Here is a 22,785-nt window from a genome sequence, read left to right on the forward strand (position 1 = left end):
CTTGTGATTAAATGCTACTGCCCTTTTCGTGTGGTAATATTTTTAGTTGTTGTTTCCATCTTACTCATAGCTTTTCTTTTGGTTTTAAGAGAATGGCCTGTGTGGAATATATACTAACTACAAAGGGAAACACGTTGTTTAATTTTATATTCAGAATGCCATTCTGTACTTGAAAAAGTGATATGTAATGGTTAAGTCAGTAATGTAGTAATTAAACTTATTTTATGTAATGTACAGTGTCTGTATTTTAAGTAAAGAGATGTTGGGCACCTGGGTGGCTCAGTTGGTTAAGCAACTGCCTTCAGCTCAGTTCATGATTTCAGGAGTCCCCGGATTGAGTCCTGCATCGGGCTCCCTGCTCAGTGGGGAGTCTGCTTTTCCCTCTGACCCTCTACTCTCTCATGCTCACTCTCTCTCTCTCAAATAAATAAATAAAATAAAGTGTTATATATTCCAGTTCAAATCTATTATATACTGTTTGGAACCCCTGACTGCTAAATTTTTTGGTTAGATTTTTATATATGCTTGATGAGAATATGGTGGGGTGGCTTAATGAAGAGAAACTGGCAGTTTTTATGGTTTCCAATTTTTTCCAGTTCATGTAAAATATTAATATTAGGACAAAAAGATAAAAGGAAAATAAAAATAGTGAATTTTGAGCTTGACATACTTCTCATGGCACTTTTGGATTACACTTTGCCTTATGTAGTTTGCTGATTTTCCCTAAATTATCCATTTTCTTTTCTTTGAGAACTTAACCAGTGATGCTTTTCCTGGTCACCTCCTTTGATTTTGTTGCTGATGCACAGATGAAAGAGCCATGTGGCCGTGAACATTTCCCTGTTTGGTTTCCTGTCCCTCTCTGGCGGTGGACTTGGAGGCAGGACTTGATTTGTGCTGGGTGTCCTTCAGCCAGTGACCTAGAAACGTCCAACTGTGTTTGTGTTCTCTGGAGGAAGGGCTAGGGTTTAGACAATAGAGTTAAGACTTTGAGTATTTTTTTCTGTAGGATTTCTGTCTTTAAGTAGCAACCTTCAAAATGCATGTAATCAAGGAATGTAAGTCACATCAATGTTGTCAAAGTAACGGCTCTGTTAGCACAGTGAACTGCGTCTTAAAGTCTCTTAGCAAACAGCATAGCTGCTGCCTTTTTTGTCATTCTAAGAGCCTTTGCCACCTTGGTGCCTCTTTGCAGAGTTGCTCCTGCCTTTCTCATTCCCACTCTGTCCACGCTGCTTGTTCTTCTTGCAGTGGTGTTCCAGCTCAGGAGCTCCTCTGCTGCTGTGTGCATCCCTCTCCTATATTACTGATTGATACACCTGCCAGCATCAAGTATGGGGACGTGTTTGTTTTTCCTCTATTTTTATAAATATCTGATTCTTAAATTTGTGGGTTGGCCTGGATACCCAGCCGCCATTCAGAGTTCGACGTAATTTAATGAACTCTTGGAACCATTTTTAAATCAGGAACTGTCCACGCATTGAATTTTGGTCCACCTCAATGTTTGGCAGGTAATGTGGTTAATTCTAAGGACTCCTTAGTTGAGAGAGCCTTCTGGAGGGGTGAGACCAGGGGTAGGTGTACCACTTGGGAAAACAGGGTGGCATTGGTGATGGAGTTCTTCAAAAGATGAGCAGATTGATGGGAGGAAAGCGAGACAGGAGAATGGAAGAAGAATACATGTTTTTGAGAGTCCCAGAGCCAGTTGTGCACTGACGAGAGGATCAGAGAGCTGAGGGCAGGATTTGGAGAACCCTCCTGTGGCTGTGGCCCCTGGTGCCCTAGGAAGAGTGCTGTTGTCCACAAAAAAGCTACCTTGGTTCTGAGAGATTATAACAGGTCTCGCTTCTCTGTTTTTAAAATTTGGAACAAGTACTACACACCTCGATTCAAATATAGGAGAACAGCTATATTTTAATTATTATTAGACTAGTTATGAAACAATATGTGTATCAGGTGGGAAGGGACTATGGCAGAACACAGGAGGAGGAGATGATGGGGCAGAGAAATGAAGGGCTGGGAGGAAGGGGGGGCGTTGGGGGAGATACTGAGGAAGGGGAATGAGCTCTAAATTTGGAAGAGGTGGGAGCATTTAAAGAGTATTTGTTTTGGAAGTAAAAACTTATTTCCCAATAAAAGTTTGTGTCCTGGGGTGCCTGGGTGGCTCAGTCGGTTAAGCGTCTGCCTTCAGCTCAGGTCATGATCCTAGGATCCTGGGATTGAGCCCCGCATCGGGCTCCCTGCTCAGTGGGAAGCCTGCTTCTCCCTCTGCCACTCCCCCTGCTTGTGTTCCCTCTCTTGCTGTCTCTCTGTCAAATAAATAAAATCTTTAAAAAAAAAAAAGTTTGTGTCCTGTGAATTTCAATGACTTGCCAATCCGTCAGGTGATGACTTGAGGTCCAGAATTTCTAGCATTGCTGGAGAGTGGGGGTATATTTATAGGAGGATGATAATGGTCAGAGCGCTGCATCATGCATCTTTATCAGAGTCAAGTTGCTCCTTTTCAGGATACCTGTAGTTTGTCAGTGGTATTTGGTGTCTACTAATTTATTTTAGTAGTAAGAAACTAACAACAGGGCGCCTGGGTGGCTCAGGCGTTAAGCGTCTGCTTTCGGCTCAGGTTATGATCTTGGGGTCCTGGGATCAAGCCCCTTGTCAGGCTCCCTGCTCGGTGGGAAGCCTGCTTCTCCCCCCCCTGCTTGTGTTCCTGCTCTTGCTATCTCTCTCTCTCAAATAAATAAATAAAATCTTAAAAAAAACCTAATAACAAATTGGTGCATTCTCAATTTGAAATAAAAGTTTGTTCTTTAAGCTAACCATTTTAGTACTGTTAACCTTAAAAAATTAAACTGCCAGTTATTTTACCAGCAAAAGAGAGATTTATCTGGGAATAACAGAATTTCAATCCACGACAAGCAAGGTAGAGAAAAACCTGAGAACAAAGCAGAGGAGACTCTTTTTTGGGGGGCGGGGAGTGGGGTTGTTGTTGGGAGTAAACTGAGCTCAAAGTATAACTGGACCGTGACCGTCTCCCATTGGCTGGGCTGTTGCCGGGGCAGAGGAAACCTCCCTTCCTCCTGCTGGGAAGGTAACATAGTGTCCATGAGCAAGGGGCGTTTCTTCCTGTTGGGTCTGCAGTGGTCAGTGAGGGGGGCGGGCAGGAGCAGCGCTCAGTCATTACAGGCCATCACAATGGCCTCCTGAGGCCATTCTAAATGAGGTGTCCTTTACTAATTTTCGTGGTACCATTTTCAGGTGCTAGGTACTGTGCTTTGTAGGTATTTCATCTTAGGAGGTGGTGCTAAGCCTACCACGCTGATGGCTGTGATGGAGGTGTAAGTCTGCTCAGCTTGTGTAAATGATTAATAGTGGGTACTGAGGGAATTTACTGGTTACCCTGCTGCATTGTTAGCCTGTAGAATGTACTTTTACATTTGTGTGTGTGTGCATGTATATGTCGTATATAATGTTGGGTTGTTTACCTTCTCCTTTTTCAGATACTTAATTGTATTTGTTTGTCTGAATACAGGTCCAAGGCCGTCTTCGGCTAAATTAAGCAATGTGACATGCATCCCAGAGACTAATTATAAATATCCTGATTTGCCTATAAATCGATGTAAGGAAGAGGTAAAATTATTTTTGTCATAATATAATTCTGCTGTTTGAATAAACGTCTGAGGCCCAGCTTTTTGGTTTACGGTGTGAAAGTGATGAGGTGCCAGGCCAGCACACCTGGCTTGTGCCAGACTCGGAGGTGGCCAGAGCAGCATGTGCCCGGGCCTCATAACAACCGTGTTATGGTCTTCCTTTGGGCTGCACTTTGATTTGTTCAGCCTTCCCTCCTCTGAGGTAGCTGGAGGGAAACACCGCTGCTGGGCCCAGGAGCGCTGCTGCTTGGAAAAAACTCACTGCCAAGTCTTTTTGTAAATTAATAATGTCCCCTGGCCACAGTTCTCTCTAACGTTCTACTGACCTATTAATTGATTTGGTCAGTCATTGGTATATCATTTTTTTAAACAATGCTGGGCCAGATATTGCAGCAGGCTGATTACGCTTTTAATTAGTTACACTTTTATTTTATTTTACTTTTATTCATTTATTTTTATAAGATTATATTTATTTATTTGACAGAGAGAGACACAGCCAGAGGGGGAACACAAGCAGGGGGAGTGGGAGAGGGAGAAGCAGGCTTCCCGCCAAGCAGGGAGCCCGATGCGGGGCTCGATCCCAGGACCCCGGGATGATGACCTGAGCCGAAGGCAGACATTTAACGACCGAGCCACCCAGGTGCCCCTAGTTACACGTTTTTTTTTTTTTTTTTAAGATTTTATTTATTTATTTGAGAGAGAGAGAAAGAGAGAGAGCACATCAGAGTGGATAGGGTCAGAGGGAGAAGCAGACTCCCTGCCGAGCAGGGAGCCCGATGCGGGACTCGATCCTGGGACTCCAGGATCATGACCTGAGCCGAAGGCAGTCGCTTAACCAACTGAGCCACCCAGGCGCCCTAGTTACACGTTTTTAAACCAGGTCAGACGTGAGCATGTTGAAACATTTAACATACTAGTGGAAGGATCAATTACAGATAAAACTAAACCATAAATGTTCCAAATTTAAGTTTTGTTTTAGTGAGCCATAAACTTTTGTGGAGTATATATTCTTTATTAATTTTTAGAGGGCTATACTCATAATTTGTATTCCCCGACCATAGCAATTGCCAGAGAGATAAGAGCTTAGATAAATTTAGGGTGGAGTCAGGGAGTGGTGGATAGGAATTAGGTTGGAGTTTTTAAAAATGCTCCATACAGTCTGTAAGTGATACAGTGGAAATTAATTGTTTGAAAATGCATCTGCAGAATTTCAAATGAAATTTTAAAACCAGGGCTTGGGTGGCTCAGTTGGTTAAGTGTCTGCCTTTGGCTCAGGTCCTGGGATAGAGTCCCGAATTGGGCTGCCGGCTCAGCGGGGAGTATGCTTCTGCCTCTGTCCCTCCCCTCGGCTTGTGCTCACGCTTATGTGCGCTCGCTCTCTCAAAAATAAATAAAATCTTTAAAAAAAAAAAAAGGAAAATTTAAAACCACCTGAGGGTAATAGCAATAGTACTTTCCTGTTTTTCAGGAGAATTGTGTAAGATTCATTACAAAATTTTAAAATAATCTTTAGACTTAACAAGAACTATAGAAATCCTTGAGTGTTTTCATTTTTTTTTTTTAAAAGATTTTATTTATTTGAGAGAGAGAGCAGGAACACAAGCTGGGGAGAGGCAGAGGGAGAGGGAGAAGCAGGCTTCCCACTGAGCAGGGAGCCCGACGTGGGGACCTGAGCCGAAGGCAGCCGCTCATCCGACTGAGCCACCCGGGCGCCCCAGGTGTTCCACGTTTTTGGGTGGAGATGTGGAGGCCTGGAGCGCTGGGCTGCCCGGGCTTGGCTTTCTGTGGCTGTTAGCAGTTCCTGTGCTCAGCGGTTGGATTGCTTTTCAGAGTAGCAGCCATTTGTAGCCTTCTTTCTCTCTATTGTGATACTTAGATGGTTAGGTAACTTTTAAAGATGAAAGGAAGATAAACTCTGAACATCCTACTAAGATAAAGTTTTTGGCTTATAGGTAATACTGTATGTCATTGTTAATTTTGTGGCAATTTCAAAAGAATTTTTTTTTTAATTCTAGGTTATTTCTCTGATAGAAAGTAATTCTGTGGTGATTATACATGGTGCCACGGGTAGTGGTAAAAGTACTCAGCTCCCACAGTATATCCTGGATCATTATAGTCAGCGCTCTGCCTATTGCAACATTGTTGTGACTCAGCCCCGGAAGATAGGGGCCAGCAGTATTGCCAGATGGATCAGCAAAGAGCGAGCCTGGACGTTGGGTGGTCTGGTGGGCTATCAGGTGAGATTGAGAGCCGTCTCCCTCCTTGTGACGTTTTTATTCCATGTGAGGTGATGATAGGATGTGGTCGTTTTCTTCTGGATTGGAAATGAAACCAACTCCTTACAGAGCAGAACTGTGGTGTAATTTAAAAAAAAATAGTGAAACTGAATTTCTTAGCCAATTTCTTTTAAAGATTTTATCTATTCATTCCAAAGAGAGAAAGGTAGCCCTCGCACGCGTAGGGGGAAGAGTAGAGGGAGAGGGATAAGTGGACTCTGTGCTGAGCGTGAAGCCGGATATGTGGCTTGATTTCAGCACCCTGAAGATCATGACCCAAGCCAAAATCAAGAGTGGGACTCTCAGCCGAGCCACCCAGGTGTCCCCGAAAATAGTGAAACTGAATTTCTTGGTAATAACTTCAGTTTCTCAGTTGAACAGGAAAGAAGTGAGAATTCTCAGACTCATGGCTTTTGTAATTTTTCTTTGTATGTAGAGGTCTTTGTACACTGTTGTCTTTATGTAAAAATGGTACAGATGAGACATGACTAGATAAGCCATAGTTTACCCCCCCCGAAAAAGAGAAGAAAAAAATCAACTTGACAACAGTTTTCGTTTTTATTTTTAAGTAGGCTCCACACCGCTCATGGAGCCCAACGTGGGGCTTGAACTCATGACCCTGAGATCAAGACCTGAGCTGGGATTAAGAGTCAGATGCTCAGCCACCTGAGCCACCCAGGCACGCCAAGAGCAATAGTTTTAAGTTCTGTATTTTTTATTCCCTTTCTTACTTATCTCCAATAATAAATGGACATAGCCTTTTTTGGTAGTTAAATGCAAACCATTTAAACCTGAAAGTTTTCTCCTTTCTCTTTTCCTTCTCTACTTTTAGGTAGGGTTAGAGAAAATAGCAACAGAAGACACCAAGTTAATTTATATGACAACAGGGGTCTTGCTTCAGAAAATTGTTAGTGCTAAGAGTTTGATGGAATTCACCCATGTCTTCATTGATGAAGTAAGTACTTCTTTTACATAGCTCTGCTCTGATGTTCATGTGCTTATTTTAGAAGAGAACCCTGCAAATTACTGTAAATGTTCCCTTCTTGTAAAGTATCAAAAAGTACTGTGGGTCTATATCTGCCTTATTCTGTTCATGAATGTTGATTTTCTGTTTTGCTCTTAGTTCTAAAATGCAGGCTTGGAGGTTGGCGACTATGACCGCATTCCTTGTTTAGGGTAGGGTTGGCAGACTACAGCTCTCAGGCCAAATTTGGCACCTGTCTTTGTAAATAAAGTTTTATTTGAACACAGGTTTGCTTGCTTGTTTATGAGTGTGGCTGCACTGTGGCAGAAGAGAATTGTGGCTGCATCAGGCGCCGTGTTTGCAGAGCTGGACATCCTCACTGTCTGCCTTTTGCAGGGACAGTCTGCCGACCCCTGGTTTAGAGTGTTAGCCCCATCAGACATTGGTATGTAGGTATTTTGTGTGCATCACAGATACTTTCTGTCTACTATAACAAGAATAATAGTGTCTTTTAACAAAATCAGTAAATATAAGATACTGATATAGTCTCCTTTCGGAAAAAAACTCGAGAGTCTGTCTTTGCGCCAGTCTTAGCTTTCTGGGTTTTGCTCAGGATGGAATATTTAATTGATTTTGTTTATATTTTATTTTTTAAATTTTTTTTTAAAGATTTTATTTATTTATTTGAGAGAGAGAGAATGAGAGAGAGCACGAGAGGGAAGAGGGTCAGAGGGAGAAGCGGGATCCCTGTGGGATTCGATCCCGGGACTCCAGGATCATGACCTGAACCGAAGGCAGTCGCTTAACCAACTGAGCCACCCAGGCGCCCCTGATTTTGTTTATATTTTAAACAGGAGTTTTTTGAAGTGGGAGGATGTTGTATTCAGACAATTTTCCCAGGAGTTTTGGAAATACTTCTACCCCACATTCTTGAGTTTTAAACCCCAGTATTTATGCCTTAAGAAACTTCAGCAAAGAGAGAGATTTGTGAAGGTTGGAGATGGAGCTGAAGACAGAGGCTGAAATGAAGCCATCTGGGTGGCCGTGGAGGGTCAGGTCTCTCTACTCTCTTAAGTGTGTGATCATTAATATCACACATACTTCAGGTAGAACTGAGTGAGTGCATTTGCTAGCTTGTGTACAGTTAAACATGGTTTTATAATTTTTATTTTTATTAAAGATTTTATTTATTTGAGAGAAGAGAGAGAGCATGCACACGCACGAGTGTGGGGAAGGGGCAGAGGGAGAGGGAGAAGCAGACTCCCTGCTGAGCAGGGAGGTAGTGCGGGGCTGGATCCCAGGACCTCAGGATTGGGACCTGAACCGAAGGCAGGTGCTTTAACCGACTGAGCCACCCAGGCACCCCTAAACATGGTTTTAAATTACTAGGGACTGTTTGGGAGAGTAGAAAGTAGGAAAACGATCTCTTGTTCTTTGCAGAATAGTGTAATGTGCAGTATGGTTCAGGATTTTTCTTTCTTTTTTTTTTTTAACTTACTCTAATTTAACTTTATTAATGATGCCAAAACCCTCGTTTACATTTTTCATAAAATTATGCAGCAGTTCTCTCCGCTTTAGGGACAAAGCTAATAAACAAATACATAAATCAGTATATTTTAATTAAACATTATCCCATGAAGTAATATTGTACACCACTGTCTAATACAAGAACAGTTTTCTTACTTAAAATCAGTACAATATTAAAATATTAAAACTCATTAAAAATACTTTACAAACATTCAAGTACTCTGAGTTCTGTATCTTTAAAGGTTTTATGTTGTTGTTATACATATGATATAATTCCTAAGATCTTAGCAAAATAGTGCAAGAAACTAAGGTTACTTTGCAGAAATGCCCTGATAAATGTTTGTTTGTTTGTTTTATTATGTCAATCACCATGGTTCAGGATGTTTATGATTTTTGGCATTTTTGAGTGTCTTTGGATTAGATAGGGAGGAAATGCAAATTTCATGGGCAGTGTACTCAAAGGCGGCATTGCCAGGTTCACAGTAGTTAATCGCTTATTGAGCCTTTCGCTACGGGCTCCCCACAGCAAATGGTGTTGCGGGGTTTGCCCTGGGCAGTTTACTCTCGAGCTCTGCAGCTGGCATCCTAGTGTGTTTCCTGTGTATCCACTGCCTTTCTGTCTGAGTGGGCTTCTTGTGCACACACCTGGGGGATGAGGACACACCCATCCACCTGTGTTACTCACTTCATTCTTACATGGAGCCGTGCCATCATAGCTGAACAAGAGTTGGCTGCTCTCAGCAAGAGCCTGCTCTGCAGGGGACTGTTGCTAGCAAAGACCTGTCTTGTCACTCTGTTAACAACAGCTTCTGGCTCTGCTGTATCCCCAGCTCCGAGTAGGCATGCTAAGTATTTGCTTCAGCAAACGTTGGATTGGATTATACTTGAAATTTTAGGTTTATAAACAGTGTTGTTCCAATTGTGTGGGATGATTGAATTTCAAAGCAAATCTAAGAGCAAAGATTGAAGATGGCCAGGCAGTTGAAAATGGGATGATAATGTTTTTAACTTCTCAGCTCTTGAAAAACAATAAACTAGTTTCGGGTAAGCCATTCATTCAAGAAGCTTTTTTCCGGTACCTGCCTCATCAGGTGCCGAGGTGATAAAGACAGGTAAATGGTGGTTTCTCCTTTCAGCCAGTCTCCTGGGGAGACAGACACCTGCTGAGGTATGTGTGTTTATGTGCTGTGGAGAAGGCCAGTGGCAGGGAGAGGGCTGTGGGCGTCCTGGGGAGAGTGGGGTCCTCAGAGCGGGAGAGGAGGCAGGGTGGCTTCGAGAGCCCAGGGAGAAGCCGGGTCGTTAGAGTCAGAGTGTGGAAGTCGAGCTGAAAGCTGAGGAGATGGCACTTGGGGGCTCTTCACTGATGAGAGTATTTTTCCTTCTCAAGGAAGAGACAATGTTTGTGTTGAGGAGGTGTTCTGGAGTCTGATGATAGGACAACATAAGAATTAGATTTATAATGGTGTTTCTAGGATTTCCAGCCGTGGACGTGAACATTAGATACTTTCCAGCTGCTGTTTTTTTGTTTTTGTGTTTGGTTTCTTTTCTCTGTCCTCCCTTCCCCATCTCCCCTTTCGTAGGGTGTGAGGAAGGGGTAGGACCTGGAACAGACGTGGCTGTGGAATAAATGATTGGGCCTTTTACTCCGAGGGGAAGAGAGCTCCCTCTTTCAGACTCTGTAGCTAATCTCTCCACTTTGGCAGCGAAATGTCCCAGAATAGAATCTTCCTGTGCCCTGATGCAATGAGGTATCCTGGCTAAGTGACCGAGTAGCGGGTTCTTGTGGAAAAACAGCCCCACATGACCCAACCCTTTGCTGTTGGCTGGTTCTGGGGCTGGCAGAGTAGGAGGAGGCTGAGGGAGCTGTGGGACCTTGGGTGGGCTCTGTTTGAAGGGCTCCCACCTGAGGAGGGGGGAAGTAGGTGCTCTCCCTGAGTGGTAGAACTTGGAGTGAACCATCCAGGGGTGACCCCCTTCACACCATTTTCCAAGTGCTCCTGCAGCTCGCTCTGGTGTCCTCAGCTCCTGACCTGGGTCTGCTTTCCCTGTTTTTGACTGATCTAACTGTTCAGAGCCCACCCTAGCCCACCCTTGGGAACACAGCTCTGCACATCATGGATGGGGTACGCTGCTGCCCAGCCACAGCTTTCACCCTGTACTTACTTGCTAAAATAAGTGTAACGTGAGACTGAGGCAGAGGTGTGTGGCTGGCCAGGGATAGCATGGGGAGGCTGGTCCGGTTGTTTTCTCTCCTGGGGATGGCTGGGGGTGATTTTGGTTGTTATAGTGACCCGGGGACATGATTGGCATTGAAGGGGCAGGCCCAAGGATGCTCAACATTACTCTGCCCAAATACCAGTAGGGCCCCAAAGAGAAGCACAGGGGTGGGGGGTGCGGGCAGTGACATGCCTCTTCTGTGCCCTCTCGTTTGTGGGCCAGTGTTCCTGGCTTCCTCTTCCCTGGGAGTGATACCGGTCCCAAGGAAGTGCCTTTAGCAGAGAGAGAGAGCAGATTTGTCCCCAGTCTCCTGGGTGCACCATTAAAACCACTTCCCTCTGTTCGCTGGGCAGTCGTGTGTGTTGCTTGATATGTGGGGTGCCCCGCTTTTTTATTTTGTAGGTACATGAGCGAACTGAAGAAATGGATTTCCTGCTGTTGGTGGTCCGCAAACTTTTAAGAACAAATTCACGTTTTGTGAAGGTAAATTTGATTTCATGAGTAACAGAAATATTTAGGGTTAAGGTTTATTATTTAGTTTTATTTTTCTTTATTTTTACAGAAACAGCTGAAAGCAGTGACTCTTAAAAAATGTGTCACTCATACTTCTCCACATTTTGCTAGGAAGCTAGCTCAGGGGCATTTTCTTAGGATCGGAGTATGGAATACTTTTTGGTTATTATGTTGCATTAAATTCTAAAATTTTCTCCAGGCAGATAATGATGTAATAATAGTTGACTCTAATGCAATGCTGGGTATTGGTTGAATGCACTGCTTTTGGTTGAAAAATTACCACAATTTGAAGGTATGTGAATAATACATCTGCAATCTCTGTTTTAAAAACAGCACCAGAGCACATGGAAGCTCGAGAGTGGTTATGTGGGTAGCTGTTATAGAGACTTCTGTTTTGGGTTAACTGAAAGTCCGTGGGGATGTGAGCATTGTTTGCATCTGATGTGAACTAAAAGGAGCAAGGTGTGAACCAGACCAAAGTAACGAGGGGTGATAATAATTATGCATTCTGGACATAGGCCATCCCTGCCTGTGGGGACAGCTTTTTGAAGGGCAGCCACGGTTGCCGTGAGGTATCACCGTGTAAAGGGCTGTGACAGGGTTTATTGCTGTTGGAAAGCAGGTTGCTTTCTAAACATAAAGCGTCTTGTCTTCCAGTGTGTTGTCTATTTATTTGCTTATGGAAGCATTTCTTCTCCTTGCCCCGCCCCCAAGATGGGGCTGTCAGCCTCTCACCTGGTGGGCGCTAAATGAATGGAACCTGACATTTGCACACGGTTGTCTTACTGCTCGAGGTGATTGTAAAAAGAATGCAGGAATTTGGCTGTTTTATTCCTTTTTTGAACTCTTAAAAGATGACATTAAAGATTGTTCAACAAATTGGGGCCTTTCTGGGTTGTCATTTTAAGACTTTTCTACTTTTAGTTAGATATTGACTTAATTACGTTTTTTAAGTTTTCAGTGGGAAGGAGAACTGAGAGTACTAGTGGGTTTTAAAAAGTCGGCCACACCGCTGGTGATGGTGGTCAGGAATTTGACACCTAGCATATAAATTGGAGGAAACCATTAGTTAGTTTCAGTATTTTCTTAATTTATTAAGAAACTTATGAAGCAGAATATTTTCTGGGCCAAGAAATTAGAAGTCAGGTTCTAGATGGCATTGTACTGAGTTTTTTGAAATGCTCAAAAATTCTTTCTTTATTACTTTTTAAAAAGAGAGCTGCTGCCAGAGACTTCGATTCAGGAGTGTGGGCAGATGGGCCTGAAGGTCTTCCTTTCTGCCACACAGACCCGTAGAGGTTCCTGGCTCTGTGCCATCCCCGCAGCTGCTGACTCCGCTGCCCCTGCTGGCTGACCACGCTCAGCCCAGTCTCACCCTGGATAAGCAGGTTTCTCGGGCTGCCACGTTGTCTCTTTGGAGGCGAGGCTGGTGGCAGTGTGGAATCTTGGTTGCCCTGAGCAGTCTGATTTCGCCTGATGACCGCACGCTGCCTCAACAGAACAAAGGCCCTGCATGTCATTTAGCCCCACTGTCCTTTGGAAGACCATGTAGAGATCATCTGCTGTGACTGGTTCTGCCCCTTGGGGGCCGTTCTTACATCCAAGTGGCTTCTCCGAGCCTTCCTTCCAACATCAGGCATCTCATCTTAAAGTGAATTCTGGTTAATATGCTTTTAAAATACCCTTTGGATCTGATGTCGAAGGATAGAATCGACATATTTTGTATGCCCACTAACTGCAGATAATGCCTGTATAAAGTTGTTACTTTTCTGCTCTGGTGCACACACCATAGATCCTGCTCGCCAGGATGCAGTGGGTAGTCAGCAGCCAGCAGAGAGTTGTGTTTACCCCTGGTGAGCATTTCTGAGGCTGGTGGATGGTGGACATTCTTCGTTGAGCTGCTACCTTATCTAGGGCACATCTGGTGTGCTGTGGGTGCTGCCCCCGTTTTCACAGCTGAGTCTCTTAAAGGTGTCCTCTCATATTGGGTTTCTGGCAAAACCAACACCTGAGGTGGGTCCCCAATCCTCTGTGTCCCGCTCAGATCTGGACTGGTTCCTTTTGGCTTAGAACCAAGGTCTTCCGACTCCATGTTCACCAGGGCTGCTCTACTCCCTTACTTTCTGTAACACCTTATCTAGTAACTTACTCTGTTTTGTTTTCTGTTACAGAGTTTCATTTTAGATAAATGGTTATAATTTAGCTTTATCGGACATGTAGTTTCTCACTTGACAAAATTATTTAAGATAGTAAATAATAAAAGGTGGTATCTCCGAGCATTCTTCAAACTGCAATAATTAGTATTACAGTAGGGATTAAATCAGTGTATTCTACTAAAACTTTGAAAATTATTAAAGCAGAAGACAAGCTTGGCATTTTAACAGTATTTCATTTCAGTTATTATTATGACTATTTTTTTTGTTTTAACGGTTTCTCTTATTCTGTAGGTAATCCTCATGTCGGCCACCATCAATTGTAAAGAGTTTGCAGATTATTTTGCTGTTCCTGTTCAGAACAAGATGAACCCTGCTTATGTTTTTGAAGTGGAAGGAAAGCCCCATTCAATTGAAGAGTATTATCTTGATGATTTGGGGCACATTCATCATGGCAGGGTATGTTGGAATGCATTGTTTCTTTTATGGTGAATGTACTTTTTTGTTTGAGTAAGCCTGCATTCATCAGCTGCAGTTGTTAAGACTGTAGCAGAGCTTGAAGTCCAAGCTGGGAGATGGTGGGGGGTAGGGACTGGAGAAGAATAAGTGGAAGGAACCTCCCGTGTTTGTTGTAAACTGTGAGTGTATAAACACTCACATTGTATATTCTGGTGAAAATTATTGGACTGGCTTTATACTTTGTTGATGAAAAATGTCAGATTCTGGTCATCTACAGAATTGTGGATTCAGTTGCGGGTGGGAGGTAATCTTATTTCAAATTTTATTTTGATTAAACAGCTTCTTTTATTTTTTTTAAAGATTATTTATTTGAGAGAGACATCAGAGTGAACAAGAGAGACAACATGAGTGGAGGGGGGAGCTGCAGAGGGAGAGGGAGAGGCAGGCTTCCCGCTGAGCAGGGACCCTGATGATGTGAGGCTTGATCCCAGGACCCTGGGACCCTGACCTGAGCCGAAGGCAGATGCTTAACTGACTTAGCCACCCAGGCGCCCCTGAACTGCTTCTTTTAATATAAACTTTACTGCTCCAGACCGGAGGAGGGATGTATTGTGGTGCAGAACCGTGATAATGTATTCTTATGAACAGCTGTAGTTGAATCCAAATTATTTTCACATGGGTAATACATTCACAGGGTTTGAACATCAAAAAGTATGAGCAGGTGTAAACTATCTCCTTCCTACTCCTACCCTCTGCCCAGCTTCCCTGCCAACGAGAGGAAACCACTGTTAAGGATTTCTTAGGAAGCGTTGCATAAATTGGTATGTGTGTGGGGCAAATGCAAACCTACTGTCTCCCCTTTGCAGGAAGGGCGGTGCTCCTTCCGCGTGCACCTTGCGTTCTCATTTACCTTTTCATGTCTTTTCTCGTCAGTACATAGTTTCTTCATTCTCTTTGTAGAGCTATATTCTGTTCTTTCAAGTGCATATGCCATTCTGTGTCTCAATCTCCAGTGTTTCTGGGCTTCTTTTTTTCCCCCCAAGATTTATTGATTGATTTATTTAGAGGGGGGAGGGGCAGAGGGAGAGGGAGCAGACTCCTCTCTGAGGGCTGAGCTGGATGTGGGGCTACATCCCAGGACCCTGAGATCACGCACGACCTGAGCTGAAACCAAGAGCCCACCCCTCAACCGACTGAGCCACCCAGGCACCCCTCTGGGCTTCTCTTATAAAAACAGTGTTGCGGGAGAACAGCTCTGCACATGTGACAGTGTGTGTCTTAGAGGCCAGGCTCTCCCAGTCTTAGTAGCAGTGTTGACATTTTGGGCCAGGTCTGTGTGGTGGGGGCCGCCCTGTGCATTCATTGTAGGACATTGAATAGCATTTCTGGCTTTGACCCACTGGATGCAAGTAGGGCCCCCATCGTGACAGCCAAAAATGTTTCCAGACAATCCCTGGGGAGTAAGCTGCCCCCGTTGAAGACCCTGGTGTAGGTGAGGCCTTCCTAGAAATGAAGTTCCTGGAAGTGGAATTGCTGGTCAGATGGTTTATGCATTTGTAATTTTGATGGATGGGGCCAAATTGCTCTGTATGGGAGTTTGACTTTTATTACAAACGTTTGTGATGTGAACATAAACAGTAGTTGTGACTACAGTGAGTTAACTGACTAGGTTCCACCTAACGTAAGAAGACACATTTTGTCAAATTTAATTGTGTCAGAGGGAGGCCAGTGATGGCCATTAAAATGTAGCACATCTTGTTTTTCCAGCTTTTTAAATGATGTGTTTAAGAAAACCGAGAGTTAAAAGAATTTTATAATGAACATCTCCATATCTGTCTTCTAGATTCTGTAGTTCACATTCAGTTTGTAGCATTTAAAAATGTCAGAACGAAGAAACTGTTATAGTACTATAACTAAACTTGTATTTATTTAGATTTTATTGGTTTTTCCCTAATTTCCTTTTTCTGTCCTAGGATCCCACATTGCTTTGAGTTGTCATGTCTCCTTAGGCTCCTCTGGGCTGACAGTTTCTCAGATGTTTCTTATTTTTGAGGACCTTGCAGTTTTTAGGAGTACTGGTCAGGTATTTGTAGGATGCCCCACTATTAGAATTTTTCTGATGTTTTTCTCAAGAGTATACTTGGGGCTCTGTGTTTGTGGAGGAAGGCCACAGGGGTAAAGTCCTATATTTTCGTGTTGTGACCACCAGCATAGCTCATCCCAGGTGATGCTGGCCTTGATCTCCTGGCCAACGGAGTGTTTGCCAGGCTTCTCCCTTGTAATGTTATCCCTTTCTTTTTCGTGTGTGTGTGTGTGTGTGTGTGTGTGTGTGTGTGTGCGTGCGCCTGCACATTGAATACATGTTTGGTTTGTTCCTTTGCTCATTGCCTGTCACCCCTAGTGAGATATAAACAGGGTAAGGAGGGACATGTCTTCTTCTTTGCTCTTTGGAAACAAGTCACTAAATACAGCCCATATTCAGGGTAGAGGGGAGAGGGCACTTATTTATCATATTTTAAAATTCTGCATTTCCTTAAAAAATTTTTTTTAAAGATTTATTTTTTTTAAAAGATTTTTTATTTATTTGACAGAGACACAGCGAGAGAGGGAACACAAGCAGGGAAAAGCATGCTTCTTGCTGAGCAGGGAGCCTGATGTGGGGCTCTATCCCAGGACCCTGGGATCATGACCTGGGCTGAAGGCAGATGCTTAACGACTGAGCCACCTAGGCGCCCCCCAAAAAATTTTTTTGACCCATTTTGGAATGTGAGAGTAGCAGTGGCTTACAAGTCTCTCTTCAACTGGCCATTAACTGTTGGAATCATTTAGATGATTACTTAAGGATATGCTGAAGAGCTGGGTCAGGCCTGAGCATTTACCCGCTGAACCTGCATAATCTGGGCAGCCAGGGCCATTCACCAACCAATGCCTTATGTTCCACGGGCTGGAGAATACATGGTTTTAGCGTTCTATACCAAATACTGTGGTACTTAATAGGTGCTTAGTAAATATTTCAATGAATGAATAATTAAGACCTAACTAGATACTAACTTTAAGCCTTACTAAATTTGTGTTTTGTATAGATTCTGCTGTATGGTTTTTGGAGTTAGGGGACTTTGGTTAAAATTCTCATTTTGTTATTGTTACTACTGCCATTATATTACCTGGGTGTACTATCTAATGTCAGTAGGAGAAGCACCCTTCCTTCTGTGGAGCACCAGCCTTTCTCCCTTCCTACCTTCTTAGGGACCTTTTCTGATTCACTGTCTACCCCTCCTTGCTTTATCTTAACTAGCTCCTTCTCTCCTGTCCCTTTCTTGTCCCCATTTATTTTTTTATTTTTTAAAAAATTTTTAAAATTTAAATTCAGTTCATTAATATATAGTGTATTATTAGTTTCAGAGATAGAGGTCAACGATTCATCAGTCTTATATAATATCCAGTACTCATTATATCACGGGCCCTCCTTAATGCCCATCACCCAGTGTCCCCACCCTCTCACCCCCTCCCCTCCAGCAACCCTCAGTTTGTTTCTTGTGATTAAGAGTCTCTTATGGTTTGCCTCCCTCTCTGATTTTGTCTTGTTTTTTTTCCCCCCTTCGTCTTCTATGCTCCTCTGTTTTGTTTCTTAAATTCCACATATGAATGAAATCATATGATGATTGTCTTTCTCTGATTGACTTCTTATTTTTTTATTAAGATTTTATTTATTTGACAGAGAACAGCGAGAGAGGGAACACAAGCAGGGAGAATGGGAGAGGGAGAAGCAGGCTTCCTGCTGAGCAGGGAGCCTGATGCGGGGCTCGATCCCAGGACCCTGGGATCATGACCTGAGCCGAAGGTAGATGCCTAACGACTGAGCCACCCAGGCGCCCCTCTGATTGACTTATTTCACTTAGCTTACCTCTAGTTCCATCCATGTTGTTGCACTTGGCAAGATTTCATTTTTTGATGGCTGAGTAGTATTCCATTGTGTGTGAATATATATATATATATATATATACACCACATCATCTTTATCCATTTGTCTGTCGATAGACATCTGGGCTCTTCCCACAGTTTAGCTACTGTGGACATTGCTGCTATAAACATTAGGGTGCAGGTGCCCCTTTGGATCACTACATTTGTATCTTTAGAGTTAACACCAGTAGTGCAATTGCTGGGTCGTAGGGTAGCTCTATTTTCAACTTTTTGAGGAACCTCCATACTGTTTTCCAGAGTGGTTGCACCAGCTTGCATTCCCACCAACAGTGTAGGAGGGTTCCCCTTTGTCTGCATCCCTGCCAACGTCTGTCGTTTCCTGACTTGTTAATTTTAGCCATTCTGACTGGTGTGAGGTGGTATCTCATTGACGTTTTGATTTGGATTTCCCTGATGCCGAGTGATGTGGAGCATTTTTTCCATGTGTCTGTTGGCCATTTGGATGTCTTCTTTGGAGAGATTCTGTTCGTGTCTTCTGCCCATTTCTTTTCTTTTCTTTTTTTTTTTTTTTAAAGATTTTATTTATTTGACAGAGACAGCGAGAGCAGGAACACAAGCAGGGGGAGTGGGAGAGGGAGAAGCAGGCTTCCCGCTGAGCAGGGAGCCCGGTGCGGGGCTCAATCCCAGGACTCCAGGATCATGACCTGAGCCGAAGGCAGACGCTTAACGACTGAGCCACCGAGGCACCCAAGTCTTCTGCCCATTTCTTGATTGGATCATTTTTTCTTTGGGTGTTGAGTTTGGTAAGTTCTTTATAGATTTTGGATACTAGCCCTTTATCTGATAAGACATTTGCAAATATATTCTCCCATTCTTTGGTTGTGTTTTGGTTTTGTCAACTGTTTCCTTTGCTGTGCAAAACCTTTTCATCTTGATGAAGTCCCAATAGTTCATTTTTGCCTTTGTTTCCCTTGCTTTTAAAGACGTGTCTAGCAAGAAGTTGCTGCAGCCAAGGTCAGAGAGGTTGCTGCCTGTGTTCTCTTCTAGGATTTTGATGGATTCCTTTCTCACATTGAGGTCTTTCATCCATTTTGAGTTATCTTTTTGTATGGTGTAAGGAAATGGTCCAGTTTCATTTTTCTGCATGTGGCTGTCCAGTTTTACCAACACCATGTGTTGAAGAGACTCTTTTTTCCATTGGGTGTTCTTTCCTGCTTTGTCGAAGATTAGTTGACCAAAGAGTTGAGGGGTGAGGGTCCATTTCTGGGTTCTTTCTTCTGTTCCATTGGTCTTTGTGTCTGTTTTTGTGCCAGTACCATACTATCTTGATGATTACTGCTAGAAAAGCTTCCATTTTCTGCATAAATGACAAGATGGAAAAACCACAAAAAAGGGAACAAGAGGCAGTACTGACTGCCACGGACCTAATCAGTATGGATATAAGTAAGAATTCAGAATAACGATTATAAGGATACTAGCTGGGCTTGAAAAAAGTATAGAAGACACTAGAGAATCTCTTTCTGGAGAAATAAAAGAACTAAAATCTAATCAGGTCAAAATCAGAAAGTCTATTAATGACAGGCAATAAAAAATGGAGGCTCTAACTGCTAGGATAAATGAGGCAGAAGTGAGAATTAGTGAGATAGAAGACAAAATGACGGAGAATAAAGAAGCTGAGAAAAAGAGAGATAACTACCGGATCACAAGGGGAGAATTTGAGAGATAAGTGATACCATAAAGCAAAACAATATTAGAATAACTGGGATCCCAGAGGAGGAGGAAAGAGAGAGGGGCAGAAGGTACATTGGAGCAAATTATAGTGGAGAACTTCCCTAATCTGGGGAACAAGACAGGCATTCAAGTCCAGGAGGCACAGAGAACCCCTCAAAATCAGTTAAAAAAGGTCAACATCCTGACGTATAATAATGAAACTTGTAAATCTCAGAGACAAAGAGAAAACCCTGAAAGCAGCTTGGGACAAGAGGCCCATAACCTACAAGGGTAGAAACATTAGACTAGCAACAGACCTATCCACAGAGACCTGGCAGGTCAGAAAGGACTGGCATCAAATACTCAGGTGCCAAATGAGAAAAATATGCAGCCAAGAATACCTGATCCAGCCAGGATGTCATTCAAAATAGGAGAGAGAAAAAGCTTCCAGGACAAACAGAATCTAAAAGAATTTGCACTAAACCAGCCCTACAGGAAATTTTAAAAGGGATCCTTTAAGCAAAGAGAGAGCCCAAAAGTAACATAGACCAGAAAGGAGCAGAGACAATCTATGGAAACAGTGACTGTGCAGGTAAAATACAATGGCACTAACTTCATATCATTCAGTAGTTACTCGGAGTGTAAACAGGCTCCATGTTCCAGTCAGAAGACACAGGCTGTCAGGTTGGATAAAAAAACAAGACCCATCCATATGCTGTCTGCAAGAGACTCATTTTAGACCTAAAAACACTTCCAGATTTAAAGTGAGGTGGAAAACCACTTATTATGCAAATAGACATCAGAAGGAATCTGGGGTGGCAATCCTTATATCAGACAAATTAGATTTTAAACCAAAGACTATAATAAGAGATGAGGAAGGACACTATATCCTACTTAAAGGGTCTATCCAACAAGAAGATCTAACAGTTGTAAATACCTGTGCCCCTAACATGGGAGCAGCCAATTATATAAGCCAATTAATAACAAAATTAAAGAAACACATTGATGATAATACAATCGTAAGGGACTTTTAACACCCCACTCACTGCAATGGACAGATCATCTAAGCAGAAGATTAACAAGGAAACAAGGGCTTTGAATGTCACATGGGACCAGATGGACTTCACAGATACATTCAAAGCATTTCATTTTAAAGCAACAGAATACACATTCTTCTCAATTGCACATGGAACATTCTCTAGAATAGATCACATACTGGGTCAGAAATCAGGTCTCAACTGGTACCAAATGATTGGGATTATTCCCTGCATGTTTTCAGACCACAATGCTTTGAAACTGGAACTCAGTTACAAGAGGAAATTTGGAAAGAACTCATACATGGAGGCTAAAGAGTGTCCTACTAAACCAGGAAATTAAAGAAGGAATAAAAAAGTCATGGAAACAAATGAAAATGAAAACCCAGCAGTTCAAAACCTTTGGTATGCAACAAAGGCCGTCATAAGAGGGAAGTATACAGCAATACAAGCCTTTCTCAAGAATCAAGAAAAGTCTCATACACATCCTAACTTTATATGTAAAGGAGCTGGAGAAAGAACAGCAAATAAAGCCTAAACCCAGCAGGAGAAGAGAATTAGTAATGATTAAATCAATGAAATAGAAACCAAAAGAACAGTAGAATAGATCAATGAAACTAGGAGCTCGTTCTTTGAAAGAATTAAGATTGGTAAACTCCTGGCCAAGCTTACCAAAAAGAAAAGAGAAAGGACCCAAATAAATAAAATCATGAATGAAAGAGGAGAGATCACAACCAACACCAAAGAAATACAATTATAAGAACATATTATGAGCAACTATATCCCAACAAATTAGGCAGTCTGGAAGAAATGGATGCATTCCTAGAGATGTATAAACTATCAAAACTGAACCAGGATGAAATAGAAAATGGGAACAGACCCATAACCAGCAAGGAAATTGAAGCACTAATCAAAAATCTCCCAACAAACAAGAGCCCAGGGCCAGATGGCTTCCCAGGGGAATTCTACCAAACATTCATTCATTTATTATTATGTTAGTCACCATACAGTACATCATTTGTTTTTGATGTAGTGATCCATGATTCATTGTTTTCATATAACACCCAGTGCTCCAGGCAGTACGAGCCCTCCTTAATACCCATCACCGGGCTAACCCATCCTCCCACCCCCCACCCTCTAAAACCCTCAGTTTGTTTCTCGGAGTCCATAGTCTCTCATGGTTCATCTCTCTCTCCGATTCCCAGCCCCTTCATTTTTCCCTTCCTTCTCCTAATGTCCTCCATGCTCTTCCTTATGTTCCACAAATAAGGGAAACCATATGATAATTGACTTTCTCTGTTTGACTTATTTCACTTAGCATAATCTCCTCCAGTCCCATCCATGTTGATGTAAAAGTTGGGTATTCATCCTTTCTGATGGCTGAGTCATATTCCATTGTATATATGGACCACATCTTCTTTGCCCATTTGTCTGTTGAAGGGCATCTCAGCTCTTTCCACAGTTTGGCTATTGTGGACATTGCTGCTGTGAACACTGGGGTGCATATGGCCCTTCTTTTCACTACATCTGTGTCTTTGGGGTAAATACCCAGTAGTGCAATTGCTGGGTCATAGGGTAGCTCTATTTTTTATTTTTTGAGGCACTTTCGCACTGTTTTTCAAAGTGGCTATACCAACTTGCATTCCCACCAACAGTGTAAGAGGGTTCCCCTTTCTCCACAACCTCTCCAACATTTATTTTCTTGCCTTGTCAATTTTTGTCATTCTAAATGGTACAAGGTGGTATCTCAGTGTGGTTTGGGCACAAAAACAGACACATAGACCAATGGAACAGAATAGAGATCCCAGATATGGACCCTCATCTCTGGATGAGAATCTTCGACAAAGCAGGAAAAAGTATGCAATGGAAAAAGTCTCTTCAATAAATGGTTCTGGGAAAATTGGACAGCTATATACAGAAGAATGAATCTCAACCATTCTCTTACTCCATGCACAAAGATAAACTCAAAATGGATGAAAGACAGGAATCCATCAAAATCCTAGAGGAGAACATAGGCAGTAACCTCTTTGACATAGGCCACAGCAGCTTCTTTCAAGACACGTCTCCAAAGGCAAGGGAACAAAAGAGAAAATGAACTTGTGGGACTTCATCAAGATAAAAAGCTTTTGCACAGCAAAGGAAACAGTCAACAAAACAAAGAGGCAACCCGTGGAATGGGAGAAGATATTTGCAAAGGACACTACAGACAGAGGGCTCATATCCAAGATCTATAAAGAACTTCTCAAACTCAACACCCCAAAAAAACAAGTCAGAAAATGGGCAGAAGACATGAGCAGACACTTCTCCAAAGAAGACATACAAATGGCTAACAGACACATGAAAAAATATTCATCATCATTAGCC

At 42.7% G+C, this 22,785-nt stretch overlaps 1 protein-coding gene across 3 annotated transcripts in view; it reads left to right on the top strand.

The window, feature by feature from the left end:
• Positions 1 to 22,785, top strand: part of TDRD9 (tudor domain containing 9) — a 114,889-nt gene that overhangs the window by 25,655 nt on the left and 66,449 nt on the right. For 2 of the 3 annotated variants that reach the window (XM_025869259.2, XM_073895949.1), the window contains exons 3-7: positions 3,530 to 3,627; positions 5,663 to 5,884; positions 6,756 to 6,878; positions 11,034 to 11,114; positions 13,592 to 13,756. In XM_025869259.2, coding sequence (XP_025725044.1) covers positions 3,530 to 3,627; positions 5,663 to 5,884; positions 6,756 to 6,878; positions 11,034 to 11,114; positions 13,592 to 13,756 — 689 coding nt within the window. The remainder of the gene's footprint in view (positions 1 to 3,529; positions 3,628 to 5,662; positions 5,885 to 6,755; positions 6,879 to 11,033; positions 11,115 to 13,591; positions 13,757 to 22,785) is intronic. The other variant, XM_073895947.1, reaches the window with a different exon arrangement.

The sequence above is a fragment of the Callorhinus ursinus genome, unplaced genomic scaffold (genome assembly GCF_003265705.2).
Source record: "Callorhinus ursinus isolate GAN/ISIS: 27379988/994484 unplaced genomic scaffold, GSC_fseal_2.0 scaffold8, whole genome shotgun sequence".
NCBI lineage: Eukaryota > Metazoa > Chordata > Mammalia > Carnivora > Otariidae > Callorhinus > Callorhinus ursinus.